The 21393-nt window shown below is 31.7% G+C and overlaps 1 protein-coding gene across 1 annotated transcript; it reads left to right on the top strand.

The window, feature by feature from the left end:
• Positions 1-751: 751 nt before the first annotated feature.
• Positions 752-20538, top strand: LOC145303557 (large ribosomal subunit protein eL15-like). The gene is made up of 4 exons (XM_080145063.1): positions 752-890; positions 4008-4186; positions 9271-9407; positions 20189-20538. The coding sequence occupies exons 2-4, from the start codon at positions 4015-4017 to the stop codon at positions 20492-20494; spliced, it is 615 nt and encodes a 204-aa protein (XP_080001189.1). The 5' UTR covers positions 752-890; positions 4008-4014; the 3' UTR covers positions 20495-20538.
• The last annotated feature ends 855 nt before the right edge of the window (positions 20539-21393 follow it).

The following is a 21393-nucleotide window of genomic DNA, read 5'->3' as shown; positions in this document are numbered from 1 at the left end:
CATTATATGAATAAAAAAAAGTAACAGAACGGATTTTCCGAGAAAACTCTGGTTGCCCCCCCCCCCCTAGGAGTGCCTTTCAGGTTAAAATGGCTAAAATTGACACTTTTGTGCTTATTTAAAAAAAAATGATGCCTTAGATTTTTATAAAACTTTCTGAAAAGTTGTAACTAACTGGTTTCTATATAATTTTGTTTGTCTATATAACTCTTGGGTGTGCTCTAGCCTTGCTAGAAATAAGTAAATTCTTTCACTTATGGAGAAAGAAAGAAAGAAAAAGACCATAGTTCTGATATATATAAAGAATTTTCGGTTTATTAATATACTGCTTTTAAATACAGGGGAGGTAATAATTACTTTATCTGAGTAGAAGACTCTTTTGGGGCTAATAAAAACACTTCATTTTTGGATCTATTTTACCATATTTGTCCAAAACTGTCTGTGCATATCTATGTAGCAGTTTTGCATGATGCTGAACTCAAGTTTAAATATGCTAAATATGTTGGGGACTTTTGGGGCTAAATGGGTGGGGGCAAATGATGGACTAAGTCATTTCTTTTTTGTTTTTTTGCATGTTCCAGAACTCAAATTTACATACGTTAAGGCCTAAAACTGCACCGTTTGTTCACTTTTACCAGGAATTACGTCCCCTGGGGACTTTTGGGGCTTAATTGGAGGGGGACAAATGCTGAGCTTAGTCATATTTTTTTTATGTCTAGTTTATTGTGCACTCACAGGGGAACATACAGTCTTCATTTGTTTCATCTTACATGACGGATATATTTTAAAGGGGAATAATTTCATACAGCACCGATTTCGAGATTTCCCAGAATTCTCGTCGGCTAACGCGATCTCGTTCTTTCTCGTTTAGTGTCCATATTGGACGAAAGGTAACTATCGAATTCTTTCTAATAATCTGATGAAAATCTTTTATTTTATTCATTAATCCTTAAAATAATTGTGATAATATGTTTTCTAAGTTGCTTCTTTAATGCTATGAATGTATTTTCGTTTGTTTATTTGTTCGAATTTATATTTTATTTCCCCGATTTTATTGCCTCGTACATGTTCTCACAATACTCCATTATAAACTCTGTACTTGATATAGTTTCGTCTTTTTTCTTCCCCCCCCCCAAAAAAAAAGAATTGTTTTAAATTCCATTTAAAATTCTCTTACTATTCTTTTAATGTTTATGAACTCAACATGGCCTCCTGCTATAACAAAACTTTTCTCATAAAACAAAATGGTGACCTAAGTAACACGTGTAGTAATTTGAATTCGGAATTCACTTTACATTTCGTCTTAAAGACCATTTCTTAATAAATGGATGTGAAAAACGTTTCGTTTTATAAATATTCGATAATCTCAAATACGAACCATTTACAGTATCCAGTGATATTTTGTAAGATTTGCACCCCCCCCAATCAGTTTTTAAACCAGAATTCCATAACGATCAATCAATCTAAAGCAATTTATTTGACTTTATCCTACGGCAGAATAAGATGCACGGTTGGTTAAAAATATAAGTAAAATGACCCCCCCCCCCTTCAAAAAAGAAAAAGGATTTAGTTCTGGCAAAAATAATTTCCTCGTTCCAGAAGGATTTTTCCTTCATCAGTTGAATACATAAGACTAAGTTTGGTATGAGAAAAGATGTGTCTGGATCATTTCTATGAAATAATTGTAATTGTGTTACACTCCTTAAAAAAAAATTACAACTTGGTAAAATGACTCAAAATTTCAAAGTGTACTCTTCCCTCTCTAGCAAAAATACAGGTACTTGTACAGTTTAGTCAAAACATTTAAAAATGAAAATATCGAAAAAAAAAGTATATTGCACGTTCGTATCCGTTATAGAACGGAGTTCTCCGAAAAAAAATTCACTAAGTAGTTTTTATTTTTATTTATTTTTTTTTTTTTTACAGCAAAAAAAAAACAAATTATGATATCGAGGAAAAGGTTCGATTTTTAGAAAGAAAAGCTAGAATTAAAGATGGGGAGGGAGTATCGGCACTGTACATGGAGTTATTTCCCCGTGGCGTGTTCAGCAAATTTTATGATGGCTGACTTCAACGCGCTCTCATAAAAACGTGTTTTTTTTCCGCTGTCAAAAAAAAATAAAAGAAAATACTCAAATTAAATGAGATCCCCCCCCCGAGATCTTCAGTCCAAAACGGATACGTACAATATAATCTCTTTTCGATATTTTCATTTTTTTTATGTTTTGACTAAACTGTACAAGTACCAAAATACACTTTTAATCACGGAATTGTATAAAATGGAAAGAAAACCTTAGAACATTTATTTCGATTTAAATTACAATAGCACAAACGCTCTCAATATTTAGACCATTTCTATTTTTGCCTACCTTATTTTTGTTATTGTATTTTGATACACGACCAGCATAGCGTCATTTTCAATGTTTTCACAATAAATAAAATAGCTACTTGGCATGTTTTACTGTAGACAACAAACTGAAAAGTGGCTCAGAAACGAATATATAACAAAAGTAAGATAAGTTAATATCTGAATAAGTTTTTTGGTGTTTAAGTTTAAAAATATCGTCGTGACATTTAAGTGAATTTCTATCAGTATTTTGTTTAATTCTTTAGTTTTAAGTGATTCTCGAGACTTTAAAAGTGGATTTAAAATGCCAAAAACTTATCCAGGTAGGTAGAAGAGCAATTTGCCTTTGATAACCATTTTTTTTTTTTTCTTGATCACTTTTTCCGTTTGTCGGTATTAAAACAATACCCCTCAATATTTTAGTCTATGCGTAAAATAAAACCTTAGTTGAAATTCAAAGATTCAGAAGGAAGGCCGACTGGAAATCTTGTCAATTTAGAACTAGAAATTTTCCGAGTTTATTTATTTATTTTTTTTTTTAATTATTATTAGATTGATAAATAGATTTGGGCCACTTTTTTCTTTTTTTTTTTTTTTTTTTTCATTAACACGTGCGAATATCAATCGAGATAACTGGGTAAATTTTCAGATTAGGTCCACTTCCGCAATTTTCTTTTAAATGACGGGTTTTCGACTACGCTGAATACGAAAATCGCATTGTAATTTTGCAGAAATAAGTAGTTCTTGAGATATAAAAAGTTGTATTATGCATTGTATTCTTTGGCGGCCATCTTTTTTACGCGCGTGTGCGCGCGCCATAAACAAATCTACTCTATGACTGACACTGCACGCGCGTAAAAAAGATGGCCACCAAAGAATGCAATGCATAATACAACTTCTATCTCGATAACTATTTCTGCAAAATTTCAATGCGATTTTCGTATTCAGCATAGTCGAAACCTTTAAAAGGTGTCATTTAAAAGAAAATTGTGGACTCGACGTCAGGTGGATCTAATCTAAAAAAAATACCTTACATTTTTTATTTTAAAACTTTAATGATTTTTGTTTTAAAACTAATTCGTCATTTGCCGGTGTAAAATACTGATGTGACCCTTCTAGATTGGTCGAACTTTGCCGGGACTTAACTGCAAGGACTACCAGAAATGTTTTGTTTGAATGGAGGGTTCAGATAATACCGATAAAAATGTTTTTTGACGCGGTTTGCACACTGTGCATGCGCTAACCATTGTTTTCCGTTTTTAAAAGCTAAGTTCGCAACGTTAACATGTGTCCTCATTGGCCCATTGATAAGGCGTTCGCGTTCGCTTACTTAGTCATGCTCGGCAAGTGTCGATTTGAAGGGAAATTTTTTTTTAATTTTTACTACAAACCCCCCCTCCCCGTTCATTCTCCGTTGTCAATTTTTTTTGCTTTTGGAGAGATTCAATCAAATATGGCGTTTGGCTTGGCATCAAACAAGTCGCAAAATTTGATTTTCTTGAAAAAAAAAAAAAAAAATTTGATCAGATTACGTGATTTTGGAATATGCCATCTTTGTGATGTGACAGATATGTACATAAAAAACAAACTTATGCATTTTCTTTACTTTTTTGTTACATGTAAGTTGTCTAAGTTGCTAAGTTTCTTTCTCTTCTTCCAGATTCAACATGGGTGGTTACAAATATATGCAGGAAGTTTACCGTAAGAAGCAGAGTGATGTGATGCGATTTCTCCTTCGTATTCGCTGCTGGCAATACAGGCAGTTGAATGTCCTCCATCGCACACCAAGACCATCAAGACCTGACAAAGCCAGGCGCCTCGGATACAAGGCAAAGCAAGGTGAGAAATGTTATGAATTTCGTGAATTAAAAAATACAGTTTTTGATTTTTAATTTAAATTTCGCACTTCGGAATAAGAACGAACCCCCATGGTAGTTAATTTTCATGTGGAAAATATTAAAATAGCCAAAACTTATGAAAAACGATGACTAGAATATTATTAATGAAAATAGGCACTTACTGATCTGTGCTATTTTTAAATCGTATTTCCAAGTTAATTAAAGTTTTTAACCCTCCCATGTTAAGAATGGCTTTAAGTGCACTAGTACCGAAAATAGTTTTCGAAGTAATTACAAGTTACACATAAATATAATTCGAAACTGAGTTACTTCCTTGTTTGTTACATTTAAAAAAAAAAAAAAAAAAAAAGTCCAATCACTGGATTATGAAACTCTGCTGCTGTGCACTAGCAGTGTCAGAAATTTCGTGAAAATAGTGAATAATTCCACCCCATCTTTCCAAGCTCCTCCTCGAAAAATGTAATTCAAGCCCTAATTTTTTTTTTCAATTAAAGGAGTAAGGACCAAGGTTTTATTTAAAAAAAAAACAAAACAATGTGTTTTTTTTTTTTTTAAAAAGGTTTTAAACTTCGGACTTTACAGGTAAATTTCTAAAAAACTGATTTTTTTTTTTTGTTTTAAATTTGAATATATTATTTATTGACCTTTTCTCTTCAATTTGTGATATATAAACCTATTAAACATAAATTAATTATTTACTTTTTAATAGACATTTCAAAATGAGAGGCGTAAATTATTCGACCCCCTATCTTTCTAAGCTTATAACTCCTCGAAAAATGTAATTCAAGCCCTAATTTTTTTTTCAATTAAAGGAGCAAGGACCAAGGTTTCATTAAAAAAAAAAAAAAAAAAGACAAAAAGAAAAAATGTGTTCTTATAAAATAAGGTTTTAAACTTCGGACTTTACAGGTAAATTTCTAAAAAACTGATTTTTTTTTTTGTTTTAAATTTGAATATATTATTTATTGACCTTTTCTCTTCAATTTGTGATATATAAACCTATTAAACATAAATTAATTATTTACTTTTTAATAGACATTTCAAAATGGGGGGGGGCGTGAATTTAAAAAAAACGTTTGTCTAAAATATTATATTCGGTTTATTGGAAAGAACATAAAATTTCACATTGACCCTGAAAATATCGTAAAAATAGAATCAATAGAAAAATTTTGATAGATTTTTAAAATTTAAAAATATTGAGTTTAAAAATTGAAAAATATTGAGTTCGGAAAATTCATTACTGTTTTAAAAAAAAAATAAAAATATTTTTATTACTTTTAAAACAACTGTAATAGTTTATTTTGGAAGTATAATCCATAAAGAAAATAAATAACCCACTTTTAACAGAGAAATTACGAGATTTTTATATTGTATTCGCAGTTTCGTGTTAGGGGTGTCAAAAATTCCTACAAAAATTCTGATACTGCTAGCTGTGCACTGCACTGCAGCAGAGTTTCATCGTAGAAAAAATCTGATAGTTTTCATTTTTTCAATAACACGAATTACTATATGACGCAGATGTTCATTGGTATTTTTCTTTTTTTAATATCTTAAAGAAATACCTGAATATTTTTTTTATTATACTATACATCTGCATAATCCGAATTCGTCTTTTTTTTTTTATATATCGAAAAAAAGGAAACCAGAAATTAAATATAATTATATAAACTGATCGACTATTAATTACTGGAACATTCTAAACAAAAATTAAGCTTCCACGTAAAAAAAAAAAAAAATAAATAACACGTGGTTATCGAAAAAAGAAGGATTTAAATTTTGGACTTTACCGGTAAATTACCAGATAAGTGATATTTTTTGTTGTTTTAAATTTGAGTATTTTATTTATTCATGTTTTATCTTCAATTTGTGATATATAAAACGTTTCAAGCAAAATTAATTATTAAATTTCTCATAGACATTCCAAAATGGGGGAGTGAATTTATAAAACAACGTTTGTCTAAAATATTATATTTAGTTTATCGGAAAGAGCATAAAATTTTACATTCACCCTGAAAAAAACGTAACAATTGAACGAATAGGAAAATTTTGATAGATTTTTAAAGTTTAAAAATTGAAAAATATTCATCTCATAAAAATCAATTGATTTCATTACGTAACAAAATGGCTCCATAGAGCGCACGCACGCACTTTGTAAACAATGTTTTTTAAACAATGAAAAATAATATTTCTATTATTTTTTAAACAACTTAAATAGTTTATTTTGGAAGCATATTCTATAAAGAAAATAAATAACCCACTTTAGAAAGAGAAATTACGAGTTTTCTATATTTTAATCGCAGTTTTCTGTTAGGGGTGTCAAAAATTCCCCCAAAATTCTGATGCTGCTAGCTGAACGTAATGTGTTATTGTGACATAAATAACATTGGGTTGAAATGCATTAAATAGATAAGTGTTTAATAGAAATTCAATTTTGTGGCTTTCGATTTTCGATTCTGTATATGCACCCTTATTTTAGATTTTTTTTTTTTTATGACATTACAAAATTTTGCTCTTGAATTTTCATTATAATTGTAAAATTAAGAGAAAATCTTATCATTTGAAGTTGTCAAATGTCGGGGGGGGGGTAACACTCTACATTCGTCTTTTTGACTCCTGTTTCAGGTGGCTGTAAATGCCCTAAATTGTGATAGGGTATACCTGTCACTTTAAATGCATATCTATAAAGTTAGATATGTTTTATATATGTGTATAAGGTTCGTTCTTAAACAGTTTAACGGATCACTACGGATTTCAGAACACAGTCTGTGTTCTGAAATCCGTAGTGTTCAACACAGCTACTAGGCATATGGGTTGATAATGTGGGATACATTTAGTTTCATGCAACCTGACCAAAGACCAGTTGGAAGCCATTTGTGAAATTTTAACGATAATTAGATATCAATTACTTTTAAGATTTTCGTTTTGGATTTAGTTTTAAAGAAAAATTCTCTGCTTTGAATATTTCAAAAAAGAAAACTTGTACTGCCGGAGTTATTAAATGTGATTCATGTTCACTAAGAAAAAGTTGGTTTTGTATTACTGTACACATAGATTCGAAAAAGTTACCAAAAAAACAAATATATAACAAATGGGGTTTGTATTACTATCCACATAGATTCGAAAAAGTTGTCAAAAAACAAATATCTAAGAAATGTTATCAAAGGCAAGATAAGTTACTTTTCTGCCAAACTGGATATAATTTTCGTGTTTTTATTCAATTTAACATGTTTATTCAGCTCGAAAAGCATACAGTGTTTACCGATGTATTGGAAAATTCAAGATGGCGGCCGATTCTCTCTTTAACACGGTAAGTTCGGGAAAAGGTGTTATAAATAATAAACTAGACAAAATACTATTAAAAACCACCGAATATATGTCAAGTTATGTCACGGTAACATATTGAGCGAATTTCTAACAGTATTTTGTCTAGTTTATTATTTATTACACCTTTTTCCAAAAAGAGAGAATCGGCCGCCTTGAATTTTCCAATACATCGGTAAACACTATGCTTTTCGAGCTGAATAAACATGTTAAATTGAATAAAAACACGAAAATTATATCCAGTTTGGTAGAAAAGTAACTTATCTTGTCTTTGATAACATTTATTTGTTATATATTTGTTTTTTGACAACTTTTTCGAATCTGTGTACAGTAATACAAACCCAACAAATGTTATCAAAGGCAAGATAAGTTACTTTTCTACCTAGTTGGATATGTTTTTAGCGTTTTTATTTAATTTACCATGTTTATTCAGCTCAAAAAACATAGTTTACCGATGTATTGGAAAATTGTAAATGGCGACGAACTCTCTCTTTGACACATTAAGTTTGGGAAAAGGAGGTAAAAATAAAAAAAACTATGCAAAAAAAAAAAATGGTAAAAACCCACCGAATATATTTCAGCCTGTCACGGTAACATATATTGAGCTAGTTTCTAACAGTATTTTGTCTAGTTTTTATTTTTAATCCTTTTCCCAAACTTACCGTGTCTAAGAGAGTCGGTCGCCATTTAAAATTTTCCAATACATCGGTAAACACTACGTTTTTCGAGCTGAATAAACATGTAACATTAAATAAAAACACTAAAAACGTATCCAGTTAGGTAGAAGCCTAAGATTTATTTGTTATATATTTTTTGACAACTTTTTCGAATCTGTGTACAGTAATACAAACCCCAAAAGTTTATGCATTTTTTTTTAACTTAAATTTTCTAGATATATTTTTTAATTTTTGTAAGGGGACATAAAAGTAGTGCAGTTTGTTCTAATTTACCGAATGTACATCCTCTCTATGCTTGATTAAAGCATCTCACAACTCTTCAAATCTTTTTTTTCCTCCTCCTCTTTCATTTCTATCCCAAACTTGGAAATAAAGCCAAAATGTTTTAGTATGGAAACTGACTATGACCTCCACTCCTTTATAGTTCAGGTTGATGTTTCTGTACAAAATTAAACTTGTTTTCCTCCACCCGTCCTTTACCGCAAATATTAGAGAGACTGGTCTAAAGAAAACAAACATTATTGGATTTTTTTATTTGTTTCTCCTTTTTGAAATGGGATTAATAAAAGAAACCCCGTTTAAATAGGGATTTATAAATTTTTATGTAAATTTAAAAAAAAAAAAATTTTTTAAGTATAATTGTAAATTACTGATAGACCAAGAAAATAAAATCTTGTCATTTGAAGTTGTCAAATGTCTGTCGGGGTAACATTCTTGCTTCAGGTGGCTGTAAATACTCTAAATTTTGGCTTTTCATTTGATAGGTATATCTGTTAGAATTTTTCCTTGGTGCTGCCGGATTTATATTAAATCATGTTCACTAAGCAAGATTTTATGCAATTTTTAACTTTAAATTTTGTAGATATATATTTTTTTAATTTTAATCTTTGTAAGGGGACATAAAAGTGGTTCCATGTGTATTCTAGTTTTTATATTAATATTTGCCGAATGTACATCCTCTCTTTGTTTGATTAAAGCATAATCTGGCTCACAACTCTTCAAATCTTGAGCAGTTGATGTGATTTTTTTTTTTTTTTTTATATACCTTTTTATTTTTCTCCCCCAGGTTATATTGTGTACAGAATCCGTATCCGCCGTGGTGGTCGTAAAAGGCCTGTGCCCAAGGGTGCCACCTATGGTAAGCCCAAGACCCATGGTGTCAATCAACTCAAGTTTGCTAGATCCTTGAGGGCTGTAGCTGAGGTGAGGAAATAATTTTTAAAACCTACTTCATTTTACATGTTAAAGTTGTCACGTGACACAGTCAACAGATTTGACAAAGTTGCAGATATTTGCTTTATCGATAGTAATGATGAGAATGATCTCGGGAAGATTAATTCTGGACATGCATGCACAACAGGGACTTTGTTAACTTAATCACATGTGTTTATATTATACTAGCAGGGGTGCCTGGTGCCTGGCATTGCCCGTATGTTTGTCGGTGTAAAAGAAAAAAAAATTTTGTTAGGTAGGTAGGTAGGCTCGAACTCAAAGCCTTGACACAAAGGTGGAAAAGAAGGGGGGGGTGAACAAAAAATCTGGCATCTTACCCGCTCGACCACGACGGGAGAGGAATGAAAAGTGTTTTAATTTAACGATTAAAAAGTTAAACGACAAGTGCGTGAACTTAATGAGGTCGAACATCACGCCATATGAGGAAACTTGACTTTGGCTGCAAACCCGTGTCTGTGTTTCCCACAAGATGTTAGCTCCCCATAAATAGGGGAGTGTCCAAATGAATAGCAATTGTCTTATATAAGGGGTTTCCCACATTGATCAAACCTCATTGCTTTTCACGAGTGCCAGGGAGCTGGTTTATGCTACGGGTTCAGTTTCGCTTTTATACTGAAAAGCCAAACACGCGTAGACTAAGAAATATTGCGAAAATAGTGTGTAAAGGTCAACGGAATTAAAGATACACGCAAGCTCATTTTGTAAATCTTAGATGTTATCATCTACAGAGCATATGAAAAGTTTTAAGAATGAGTGAATACACCGAGTTCCCCCCCCCCCCCCCCAAAGCCTTTGCCGGACATACACAAGCACTAACACACATTTTGCCTTATATATGTGACTAGTGGGGGGGGGCGTTTAGAAGGGGGTTAAATCAAAACAAAATAACTCAGTTTAAATATAAAAAAAAAGGTTAAAACTTAAAAAAAAAAAAAATAGGAAAAACAAAACAGCTAACGTGATGGGAAATAAAAAAAATAAATGTGAAAACTTCTTGGCGATGTTGCCCGGGTGTTGGGGGGGGGGGGGGGGGGGCTTGAAAGCAAAAAAAAAAAAAGCATGATGACTTAGCTCGACGCTACGAAGGTAGGGAAATGAGAATAGATGAAATTTAACGATTAAAAAGTGAATTGACAGGTGCATAATTTTAATGAGGTCAAACATCAATCCCGCAGTTAAGTTTGACTGTGAGGCAGTTTTTTGTTTTCCCAAGATGTTGGTGGGAGATGCTAGCTCCCCATAAAAAATTAAGATTTTCATTTTGGATTTAGATTTGAAGAAAAATTCTCTGTTTTGAAATAGTTCAAAAAAGAAATTATGTCTACTTTCAATATTAGCTGATCTCTTTTATTAATTTTTCTTTGGTGCTGTCGAAGTTATATTAAATGGGATTCGTGTTCACTAAGCAAAATTTATGCACTTTTTAACTTGAATTTTCTAGATATATTTTAATTTTAATGTTTGTAAGGGGACATAAAAGGTGTATTCTAGTTTTTATAATAAAATTTACCGAATGTACATCCTCTCTATGCTTTGATTAAAGCAGAATCTGGCTCACAACTCTTCAAATCTTTTTTCCTCCTCCTTTTTCATTTCTATCCCGAACTTGGAAATAAAGGCACAATGTTTTAGTATGGAAACTGACTATGACCTCCACTCCTTTATAGTTCAGGTTGATGTTTCTGTACAAAATTAAACTTGTTTTCCTCCACCCGTCCTTTACCGCAAATATTAGAGAGACTGGTCTAAAGAAAACAAACATTATTATTGAATTTTTTTTTTATTTGTTTCTCTCCTTTTTGAAATGGGATTGATAAAAGAAACCCCGTTTAAATAGGGATTTATAAATTTTTTATGTAAATTTAAAAAAAAATTTTTTTGTTTTTTGTTTTTTTCAAGTAGCAGACGAAAAGCCAATAAAAAAGTTAGGCTTGTGTTTTTTTATTTTTTTAATTTTTATTAAAGTACATTGATGTATGATTGGTATGAATATTGATGATGGTCTGAGTGGATAGAAATTATTTTTTTTATTTTTCTTTTATGTATGTCTGACTAAAACTTAAAAAAAAAAATTTAAATAAGTGACTATCCATAAAGTTGGCTATTTTCTTGATCGGTACTGCCTCAGATGAGTAATATTAAAAACTAGCTGTACTCTGCCATGCATGCATTGCTGTGGCTCAATTTGGTTGATATTTTGCAACATGATTGGTATGCCAATTGTCAATTGCAGTATGGGCGGTGGCATTCCTGGCAAAAATTCTATTGGATAATTGATGGCATCATCTGCTTCCACAAGTGTCAACAGACTTGTATGTGACTACCTCACTTGAAATTTTGAGCTGAAAGAATACCTTGTTCACTCAGCCAACTGAAATTCTTATTCATTTGAATATCAGAAAAAAAAAAACTGTTTTACCAATTCTTTTGATGTGACTAAATTATAGAAGTTATGAGGCAATGAAATTCGCCCTGAACTCTGGTCAGCCAGCACTTTTCTATTCTCAATTTCCAACAATTGATTAAAAAATATGATCGTTTTGGAGCTGGACACGCATATTTGGAGTTAAGTGTAATATCTTCACGTGGCGTCTAAGAGTATATAGTATTTGAGGCAAGCATTTATTTCATCTACTAGTGTTGATCGAGGAATTACAGGTAACGTTTGTCTGAAATCTCCTGCAAGCAATATTGCTTCACTCTTGAATGGTCTGACATTGCCATGCAAATCTTGCAAGGATCGATCAAGAGCCTCAACAAATTTTTTTTTTCTGTGCCATTGTGCATTCATCCCAAACCATGTTTGCATTTTTGCAATATTTTTCCTATGCTGGATGTTTTGGAGATATTGCACATGGGAGTTTTGATAAATTGAATGTTTAATGGTAATTTTATAGCAGAGTGAGTAATTCTTTCACCTGGTAGTAAGATCCTAGCAATTCTTTCACCTGGTAGTAAGATCCTAGCAATTCTTTCACCTGGTAGTAAGATCCTAGCATTTCTTTCACCTGGTAGTAAGATCCTAGCATTTCTTTCACCTGGTAGTAAGATCCTAGCATTTCTTTCAGCTGGTAGCAAGATCCTAGCAATTCTTTCACCTGGTAGTAAGATCCTAGCAATTCTTTCACCTGGTAGTAAGATCCTAGCAATTCTTTCACCTGGTAGTAAGATCCTAGCAATTCTTTCACCTGGTAGTAAGATCCTAGCAATTCTTTCACCTGGTAGTAAGATCCTAGCAATTCTTTCAGCTGGTAGTAAGATCCTAGCAATTCTTTCAGCTGGTAGTAAGATCCTAGCAATTCTTTCACCTGGTAGTAAGATCCTAGCAATTCTTTCACCTGGTAGTAAGATCCTAGCAATTCTTTCAGCTGGTAGTAAGATCCTAGCAATTCTTTCAGCTGGTAGTAAGATCCTAGCAATTCTTTCAGCTGGTAGTAAGATCCTAGCAATTCTTTCAGCTGGTAGCAAGATCCTAGCTATTCTTTCAGCTGGTAGCAAGATCCTAGCAATTCTTTCAGCTGGTAGCAAGATCCTAGCAATTCTTTCAGCTGGTAGCAAGATCCTAGCAATTCTTTCAGCTGGTAGCAAGATCCTAGCAATTCTTTCAGCTGGTAGCAAGATCCTAGCAATTCTTTCAGCTGGTAGCAAGATCCTAGCAATTCTTTCAGCTGGTAGCAAGATCCTAGCAATTCTTTCAGCTGGTAGCAAGATCCTAGCAATTCTTTCAGCTGGTAGCAAGATCCTAGCAATTCTTTCAGCTGGTAGCAAGATCCTAGCAATTCTTTCAGCTGGTAGCAAGATCCTAGCAATTCTTTCAGCTGGTAGCAAGATCCTAGCAATTCTTTCAGCTGGTAGCAAGATCCTAGCAATTCTTTCAGCTGGTAGCAAGATCTAGCAATTCTTTCAGCTGGTAGCAAGATCCTAGCAATTCTTTCAGCTGGTAGCAAGATCCTAGCAATTCTTTCAGCTGGTAGCAAGATCCTAGCAATTCTTTCAGCTGGTAGCAAGATCCTAGCAATTCTTTCAGCTGGTAGCAAGATCCTAGCAATTCTTTCAGCTGGTAGCAAGATCCTAGCAATTCTTTCAGCTGGTAGCAAGATCCTAGCAATTCTTTCAGCTGGTAGCAAGATCCTAGCAATTCTTTCAGCTGGTAGCAAGATCCTAGCAATTCTTTCAGCTGGTAGCAAGATCCTAGCAATTCTTTCAGCTGGTAGCAAGATCCTAGCAATTCTTTCAGCTGGTAGCAAGATCCTAGCAATTCTTTCAGCTGGTAGCAAGATCCTAGCAATTCTTTCAGCTGGTAGCAAGATCCTAGCAATTCTTTCAGCTGGTAGCAAGATCCTAGCAATTCTTTCAGCTGGTAGCAAGATCCTAGCAATTCTTTCAGCTGGTAGCAAGATCCTAGCAATTCTTTCAGCTGGTAGCAAGATCCTAGCAATTCTTTCAGCTGGTAGCAAGATCCTAGCAATTCTTTCAGCTGGTAGCAAGATCCTAGCAATTCTTTCAGCTGGTAGCAAGATCCTAGCAATTCTTTCAGCTGGTAGCAAGATCCTAGCAATTCTTTCAGCTGGTAGCAAGATCCTAGCAATTCTTTCAGCTGGTAGCAAGATCCTAGCAATTCTTTCAGCTGGTAGCAAGATCCTAGCAATTCTTTCAGCTGGTAGCAAGATCCTAGCAATTCTTTCAGCTGGTAGCAAGATCCTAGCAATTCTTTCAGCTGGTAGCAAGATCCTAGCAATTCTTTCAGCTGGTAGCAAGATCCTAGCAATTCTTTCACCTGGTAGTTAGATCATAGCAATTTTGGATGAAGCAAGAGCGAAGATTGTCGTTTGTGATTGAATGTCTGCCAAAATTAATTAGAAAGGTTTTACTAGTTCCTCCTGGTGCTGTTCTAATTAGTAATTTTCAAATAACTTTCTAATTTCGCTAATTAATTTAGATGACCAAAATAGGATATACCCATAGTATTTTAAGTGACTAAAATAGGATTTATCTGTTTTGACAATGCTGTATTCACATTAAGTAATTTAGGTGACTAAATGAAGATGGCGGGGATAGGATAAACTGTTTTTGCCCTCGATCAGTGAAGGGAATCTTTCTAGACTGAGGCAATTTTTACTTTTGTTTCTATCCAAAGTATCCCTTCTTGGGAGTTGGATTTTTCCTCCCACATTAAAAACCAACCTTGTGTCTAACTCTTCCCTCTTGGTGAGGCAAGTAAATAGGAACAGAGGGTGAGAAAAAGTAAATACACTGACGTGTTCATTTTCCAATACCGCTATTCGTTTATACTTCTTACAAAATTATATTGCCGCATTAAAAAGAATTTTTGTTGCAATATAATTGTGTAAGTATAAATGAATATATTAGTTTAATGTTTAAAAAATATATATACTGAACACTAAACCAACGAATCACATGACTAATTCAACAGTTAAGCCGCAGTTGATATTTTTCGTCATTTGTCGCAACATAGGAATTTAAAAAATTATTTGATAGTAAATGTATGAAAAAAAAAAAAACTATTAGTGTAATAGTAAAACAATCGCAAAAAAAAAAAAATCTAATTTTTGTTGCGTTCAAAATAATTGACTTTTGCAGAGAAGAAATTAATTTCGAAAAATAAAGTTTAATATTGTAATATTTTTCATCTTAAATATTAAAACACGCTTGGGTTAGATAAAAATGCTATTGCAAAATATCAAGGCAATCAGTTCAGTAGTTTTTTTAGATTATAGGTCAGTAACAAACCTGCATTTCTTTTTTTTTATTTATATACATTTAGGGAAAAATATTCTTTTAAATGAGCTCAGATTATTGTATCTACTATTTCTCTGTTACAGGTACAAAAGTCCTCCATTTTTTTTTCTATCAGATTGCTTAGAGCTGCTTTTTTCTGGCTTTATCGTTCTCTTATCCTTTTTTGTTTTTTTCCCCTCTCTCCCTCTTACATTATTTTCCTCTTATAACAGCATATGGAAACTGGAAATTTATTCATGAGGAAAGAGATTCTTTTGAACATTAAAAAAAAAATATATTCTCAATCAAGAGTGCCATTTTTTTGTGATCTGAATTTTCTCCCGTATTTAAAACTGACCTTGTGAGGATGCAACTATCTATGAGGCTAACAGATTAAGTTGTTTCTTGTGGTAATGTTGAATCCCCTGGATTGTTAATTCATCTTGAGTTTTGCTTTTTTCTACATTGATCACTAACATTGCTTATATTAATTATATTTACGACCTTCACTTGAAAACTATCTAATAAAAAAAAAATCAACCTTTCTGTAGATTTTAAATACACTACCCATCTAGTATTCAAATTGTTTTTTCTTCCAGCAATTCAATATGCTATTAAAATAACGCAAATAGGTTACAAATACATGATGCAAAATTGTTTTAATAGCAATTACTGAAATAATTTAGAAATAGGCCATTTTTAGTGAATAAAAACTCTGGAAATGGTATGGAAACTGACTATGACCTTTACTCTCTTATAGTTCAGGTTGATGTTTCTGTACAAAATTAAACTTGTTTTCCTCCACCCGTCCTCTATCGCTAATATTGGGGTGACTGGTCTAAAGAAAACAAACATTTTTATTGATTTTTTTATTTTCTCAATTTAATTGAACTGCTTGTTTGGGATTTGAAATCTTTGAGAGAGCTTATATTTTTTGTAGATGTATCTTTTATATTTTTTGTAGATGTATCTTTTATATTTTTTGTAGATGTATCTTTTATATTTTTTGTAGATGTATCTTTTATATTTTTTGTAGATGTATCTTTTATATTTTTTGTAGATATATCTTTTATATTTTTTGTAGATATATCTTTTATATTTTTTGTAGATATATCTTTTATATTTTTTGTAGATATATCTTTTATATTTTTTGTAGATATATCTTTTATATTTTTTGTAGGTGTATCTTTTATATTTTTTGTAGGTGTATCTTTTAATTATCCTCAGAAATGTTTACAACATTGAATTTTGAAAGCCAATTCTTTTAAATTACATAAAGAATTTGAAAAAAAAAAAGTGTTTGTAGGTAAATGTTTCATAATTAGTGTTTTTACAGCATATACTTATGATTAGTGATTGTTACCCAATCTAGAATACATGCTATCTATTCAATGGACTGCATATAAAATCATTCAAGAGTTTTAGATGATTTAGTTTTTGAAAATGGAATCTCTTATAAAGACTTCGCTTTAGGATCATAATTTTATAACTATGCAAAAATGCATAGCATAAGTAACCCAAAACAAGAGACCCCTGTTTGTCATTTTTATCTTGATTATTATATAAAATATATCTTGATTAGTATATAAGAACTTTATCTGTGTGTGAGTTTGTTCCCTATGGCCTCGAAAACAGTTTGTCCGATTTTTATGAAATTTCACACAAAAATGCTTTGTGCCTGGCAGTGTTCTTAGATAGGTTTTGCATTGGAATGTCTTTGATAAGTATTGATAATCAAAATAATCCAATGAAAGGAGGAATCGATGATTTTTAATAGTTAACGCCTTACACAGCCTAACATCACAAGTTCATTTGAGCAATTTTATTACTACACAAACCGAAAGGCCCAACCTATAAAATCATTTATAGGTTCTTTAATATGACAGGCGCGTTCAAAAAGAATGTTCTGTTTAAAGCACAATTGAAGTAATATAACTGACTTTTGCATTTTAAACTTTAATTCAAGCAATTATATATACAATATTTTTTTAAATCAACAGTTCAATATAGACTACAATGTATTGTGAACTAAGTGATTGTGGGGAGACGTGAATGTTCCTCCGGTGCACCACGATAAATCCCCCAATAGAGCAGGCAATCGATTTTATGGAAAAATGGGAGATTTCACTGATTTTGATGACACTAAAAATATATTAGTGTGAAACGGTTGTTGATCATAATTCAATCCCGGACAACATCGGGTGTCCCTGCTAGTATATTGAAGAAAGCAAAATAGATTTTTATTTTTTATTTTTTTAAATTTTTTTTTTATCGCATAAGATTTGTCTAAAATAATGAAAACTGTTTTAGTATGGAAACTGACTATGACCTTGACTCCTTTATAGTTCAGGTTGATGTTTCTGTACAAAATTAAACTTGTTTCCCTCCACCCGTCCTTTACCGCAAATATTAGAGAGACTGGTCTAAAGAAAACAAACATTATTGGATTTTGAATCCATCTAATTAATTGAATTAACGATTTAATTGTAATTTCTGAGCTTATTTGATGTTAATGAAAGATGAAACTGACAAAGGTCTTAGATCTTCTTTGGACTTTGACATGTGTTAAAATTTATGGGGTCCTATTAAATCTTATGTAATTTTTGTTACATACTTTTGTACTACAAAAATAATTTAGCATAGAGACTATGACCATTGCTACCATGTTCATATTAATGTTTATATGCAGGGTTCTACATTGCAAGTGAAACCGTCACATTTGCGAGTGATTTTTCAAAGTGGCGACTAGAAATAATGAAACGCTTATCTTTTGGCGATTGTATTTCTTTCACTTACAATCTTCCAAAGCTCACTACTAAGTGAAAAATATCTTTTCGACATTTTTATTTTTTTATTTTTTATTTTTTTAATAAAATGAACAAACTTAAAAAGGAGTATTAAACTTTTATTGTTTAAATAAACAAAAGTTTAATAGAACAATATACTCTTTTTTTTTTTTTTTAATGAAGGCTGTTTAAAAAAAACATTTGAAGAAAAGTGTTTATACCTTCAAGTATCAACATATAATTTGTTGTATATTTAGAATTACACTTATGTAGCATGTACATAAAGATTTTTCTGTATATTTTTAATACAGAAAAATCTTTATGTACATGCTCGTCACAAAACGAAGATGTCATATTCTAAAAATCATGTGGGTTTGGCTAGTAACTTTTCTCTTTGGCTAGTAAACGTAAATATTTAGTTGTCAAAGGTCAACTAAAGATAAATTTGTCCACAGAGCCCTGATATGTAAAATCAAACTTGTTTTCCTCTGTTCTAAATATTAACGAGACAGATTTTTTTTTTTTTTTTTCATCCTGGGATGAATAGGCTGAAAAACACTTGACAAATATTTGTTACCTGTAAATTACCAATTATTTAAAAAAAATTTGTTTGATTCTCCAAATTATTTTATGTATTTTAAAAACTCTGCTACCTGTAAGGATATTATTAGGATCATAGTTATCCCCTTCCCTGTCGTAGACATAATTTGAAGGCATAATCTATGTGGTCACTATTAAAAACACCAGCTCCTTGAGAACTGTGTTCCTGTTTAGTAAAATAAACTGTATTTGTCAGCATACTGCAGCAATATCTTTGTACATAAATTCTGATTTTCACTTTTTTTTTTTTTTTTTTTATCGCACAGGTTGATGTTTCTATACAAAACCAGATTTGTTTTCCTCCACCCCTATATTTTAATTATTTAGGGAAACTGGTCTAAAAGCAAAATGACATTAAATTATTTAAAGTGTTTTTTGGAAATTTACCTGTAAAGTCCAGCATAGTGAAAGCTCATGTTATGCTTAGATTGTCAAGTAAATATCGGACGCTGACAATTTTTTCTATTTCATTCAATGTTTTCTTTTTTTAGATTTAAAAAAAAAAAAAAATTCAATCGATAAAGAAATAAAATATATTAATCAAAAACTCGTGTATTTCATTAAGAGAATTAAAAAAAAAAAAATCTGGGTTCTTTTTTTTTTTTTTTAACGACAAAAACTGATAAGTGAATGTGTTCATTTTCAACTAAGGTGGCCCGAAAATACTAATTTTGGTTTACAGCATACAACAGAAAGAGACATCAATTGTTGCGCTTCGATAAGATAAATTTGAAGAAAATCAGACATTTATCTCCCTTTTATTTGAACAGTGAAAAACATCTGAGTTCACGTTTTTTGGAATCCTTGTTTAAAAAAGTATTTTATTTAAAAAGGACATTAAATATAAGTATAAATATGGATAAATTCTTAACAATGAACAATAGAAGTACTCATTGAATAGTATTTTTTTATAGGTAAGTGATTTTTTAGAATTTCGATTTTTTTTTTTATAATCAAAGTAAAATTTCATTGATTTTCTTAATCTTTTTTAAAGAAAACCGATTCAAAAAAACAAATATTGCATAATTTGCTATTAAATCTGTTATTTTTTTTTAAAATTTGGTCTTTGCTCCTTTTAATTGAAAAAAAAAAATTAGGGTTTGAATTACATTTTTCAAGTTATAAGCTTCAAAAGATAGTAAGTTGTATTATTTTTAATGGTGGCTTCTGATACACCTAATGCATAGAAGAGCACTTTATAAGTTGAGTTTTGCCTGCCAAGCCCTCTCCGTAATTTTGACCCTTTGGCAGCTATTTTTACCAGCTAAAGATCAAATTGAATTTGTACAGGTCCAAATTTCCTATATATTCTAAGTCTAGACAAAAAATTGAAATAGTAGTTTGGTATAGACTGTTCTACGTACACAGAAAAGGTCACTTTTATATGGTTATTGATTAAAAAAAAATGTGCATACAAAAATGAAAAACTAAAATGACTTCACTGTGTAGCACCAGGTTAGCACAGTTAATATTTTTCCTAATATTAATATCTCTTTTAGTCTTTTTAGTAATTTTTATTAGAATTACTTAGAAAAAACCCCAAAAAACACATTTGCTTAAAATGTGCACAGCACATGAATTTTCTTTTTGCATATAGTGAATAATTTTTTTCTTTTTCTTTTGTAGGATAAAGTTGGCCGTCGTTGCAAATCCCTGCGCGTAGTCAACTCTTATTGGGTTGCTGAGGATTCAACATTCAAGTTTTATGAAGTGATTCTTGTCGACCCATTCCACAAAGCAATCCGTCGTGATCCGAAAATCAATTGGATTTGCAAACCTGTGCACAAACACAGAGAGATGAGAGGTCTGACCGCTGCTGGCCGTAGCTCTCGTGGCCTTGGCAAAGGACACGGTTACCACAAAACGATTGGTGGATCCCGTCATGCTTCCTGGAAACGCAGGCAAATTCTTTCTCTGCGCAGAAAGCGATAAACTGTATATTTTTTGTCTGCAGAATACATTTTTTGAACCTGTCAGTTATTTTTGTTTTTCTTTTTTTTATGATCAGTGTATGTCATAGAAAAGGTTTGTCTTGAAAAGTAAATTTCTAGGGATCAAGACTATTTCATAGTATTGCATTATTTACCTACACCTCTTTTTTTCTTGGCACAACTTTAAAGTTGGCAAATTTTGATAACCTTTTTCAATTTATTATTCCTAAAGCTAATCTGACAAATCTTTTTTTCTTTTTTTTTTTTAACTAAATTTTAGAGTAGCATAGATGTTCTGAAAACGTTTAAGCCATGGATCAACAATGTGTACAACTTTGTGTTTCAGTAATAAGACTTGGCATCATTGTAAAAGAGTTGTGTGGTCTATCTTCCCTTAAAACAATTAAATGAAAAAGATAAGCATATGAAACTGCCTTAATATTGGCAGTTTTACTAAATATGTATGACTAATTGCAGCTGCTGATTAAAGCAACTTCGACACGGGTGATCGACTGAGTCCATCAGCATAAAATATGGTAAAACAATCTTGTAATAAACAATCAAGTATTTTAATGGTGGATGCTCCGAACTACAAGTCTTTGTACCCCCTCAACGTAAATACCTCGACAAACCTGACAAGCAGCAAAATCTCACCCCTACACAGATCCCTAGATGTAAGAAAGCTTTCTACTCAAATAGCTTCTTCCCGAGAATGGTTAGGCTTTGGAACTCTCTTTCAGGTTCCTGCTTACTCAACTGTACTGACATGCAAAAGTGTAATGTGAACAGACACCTTGCTGCTCAACTTCCTACATAATATCCCTGAAATTTATATCCACGATAGTAGCCCCTAAATAAAATAAAAGGAATTTACTCCAGTTTTGCGAGGTTATTTTTGGC

Source organism: Euprymna scolopes, chromosome 19 (genome assembly GCF_053919585.1).
Source record: "Euprymna scolopes isolate OS-2025 chromosome 19, ASM5391958v1, whole genome shotgun sequence".
NCBI classification, from domain to species: Eukaryota; Metazoa; Mollusca; class Cephalopoda; order Sepiida; family Sepiolidae; genus Euprymna; species Euprymna scolopes.
This window is presented reverse-complemented; position numbering and strand designations above follow the sequence as displayed.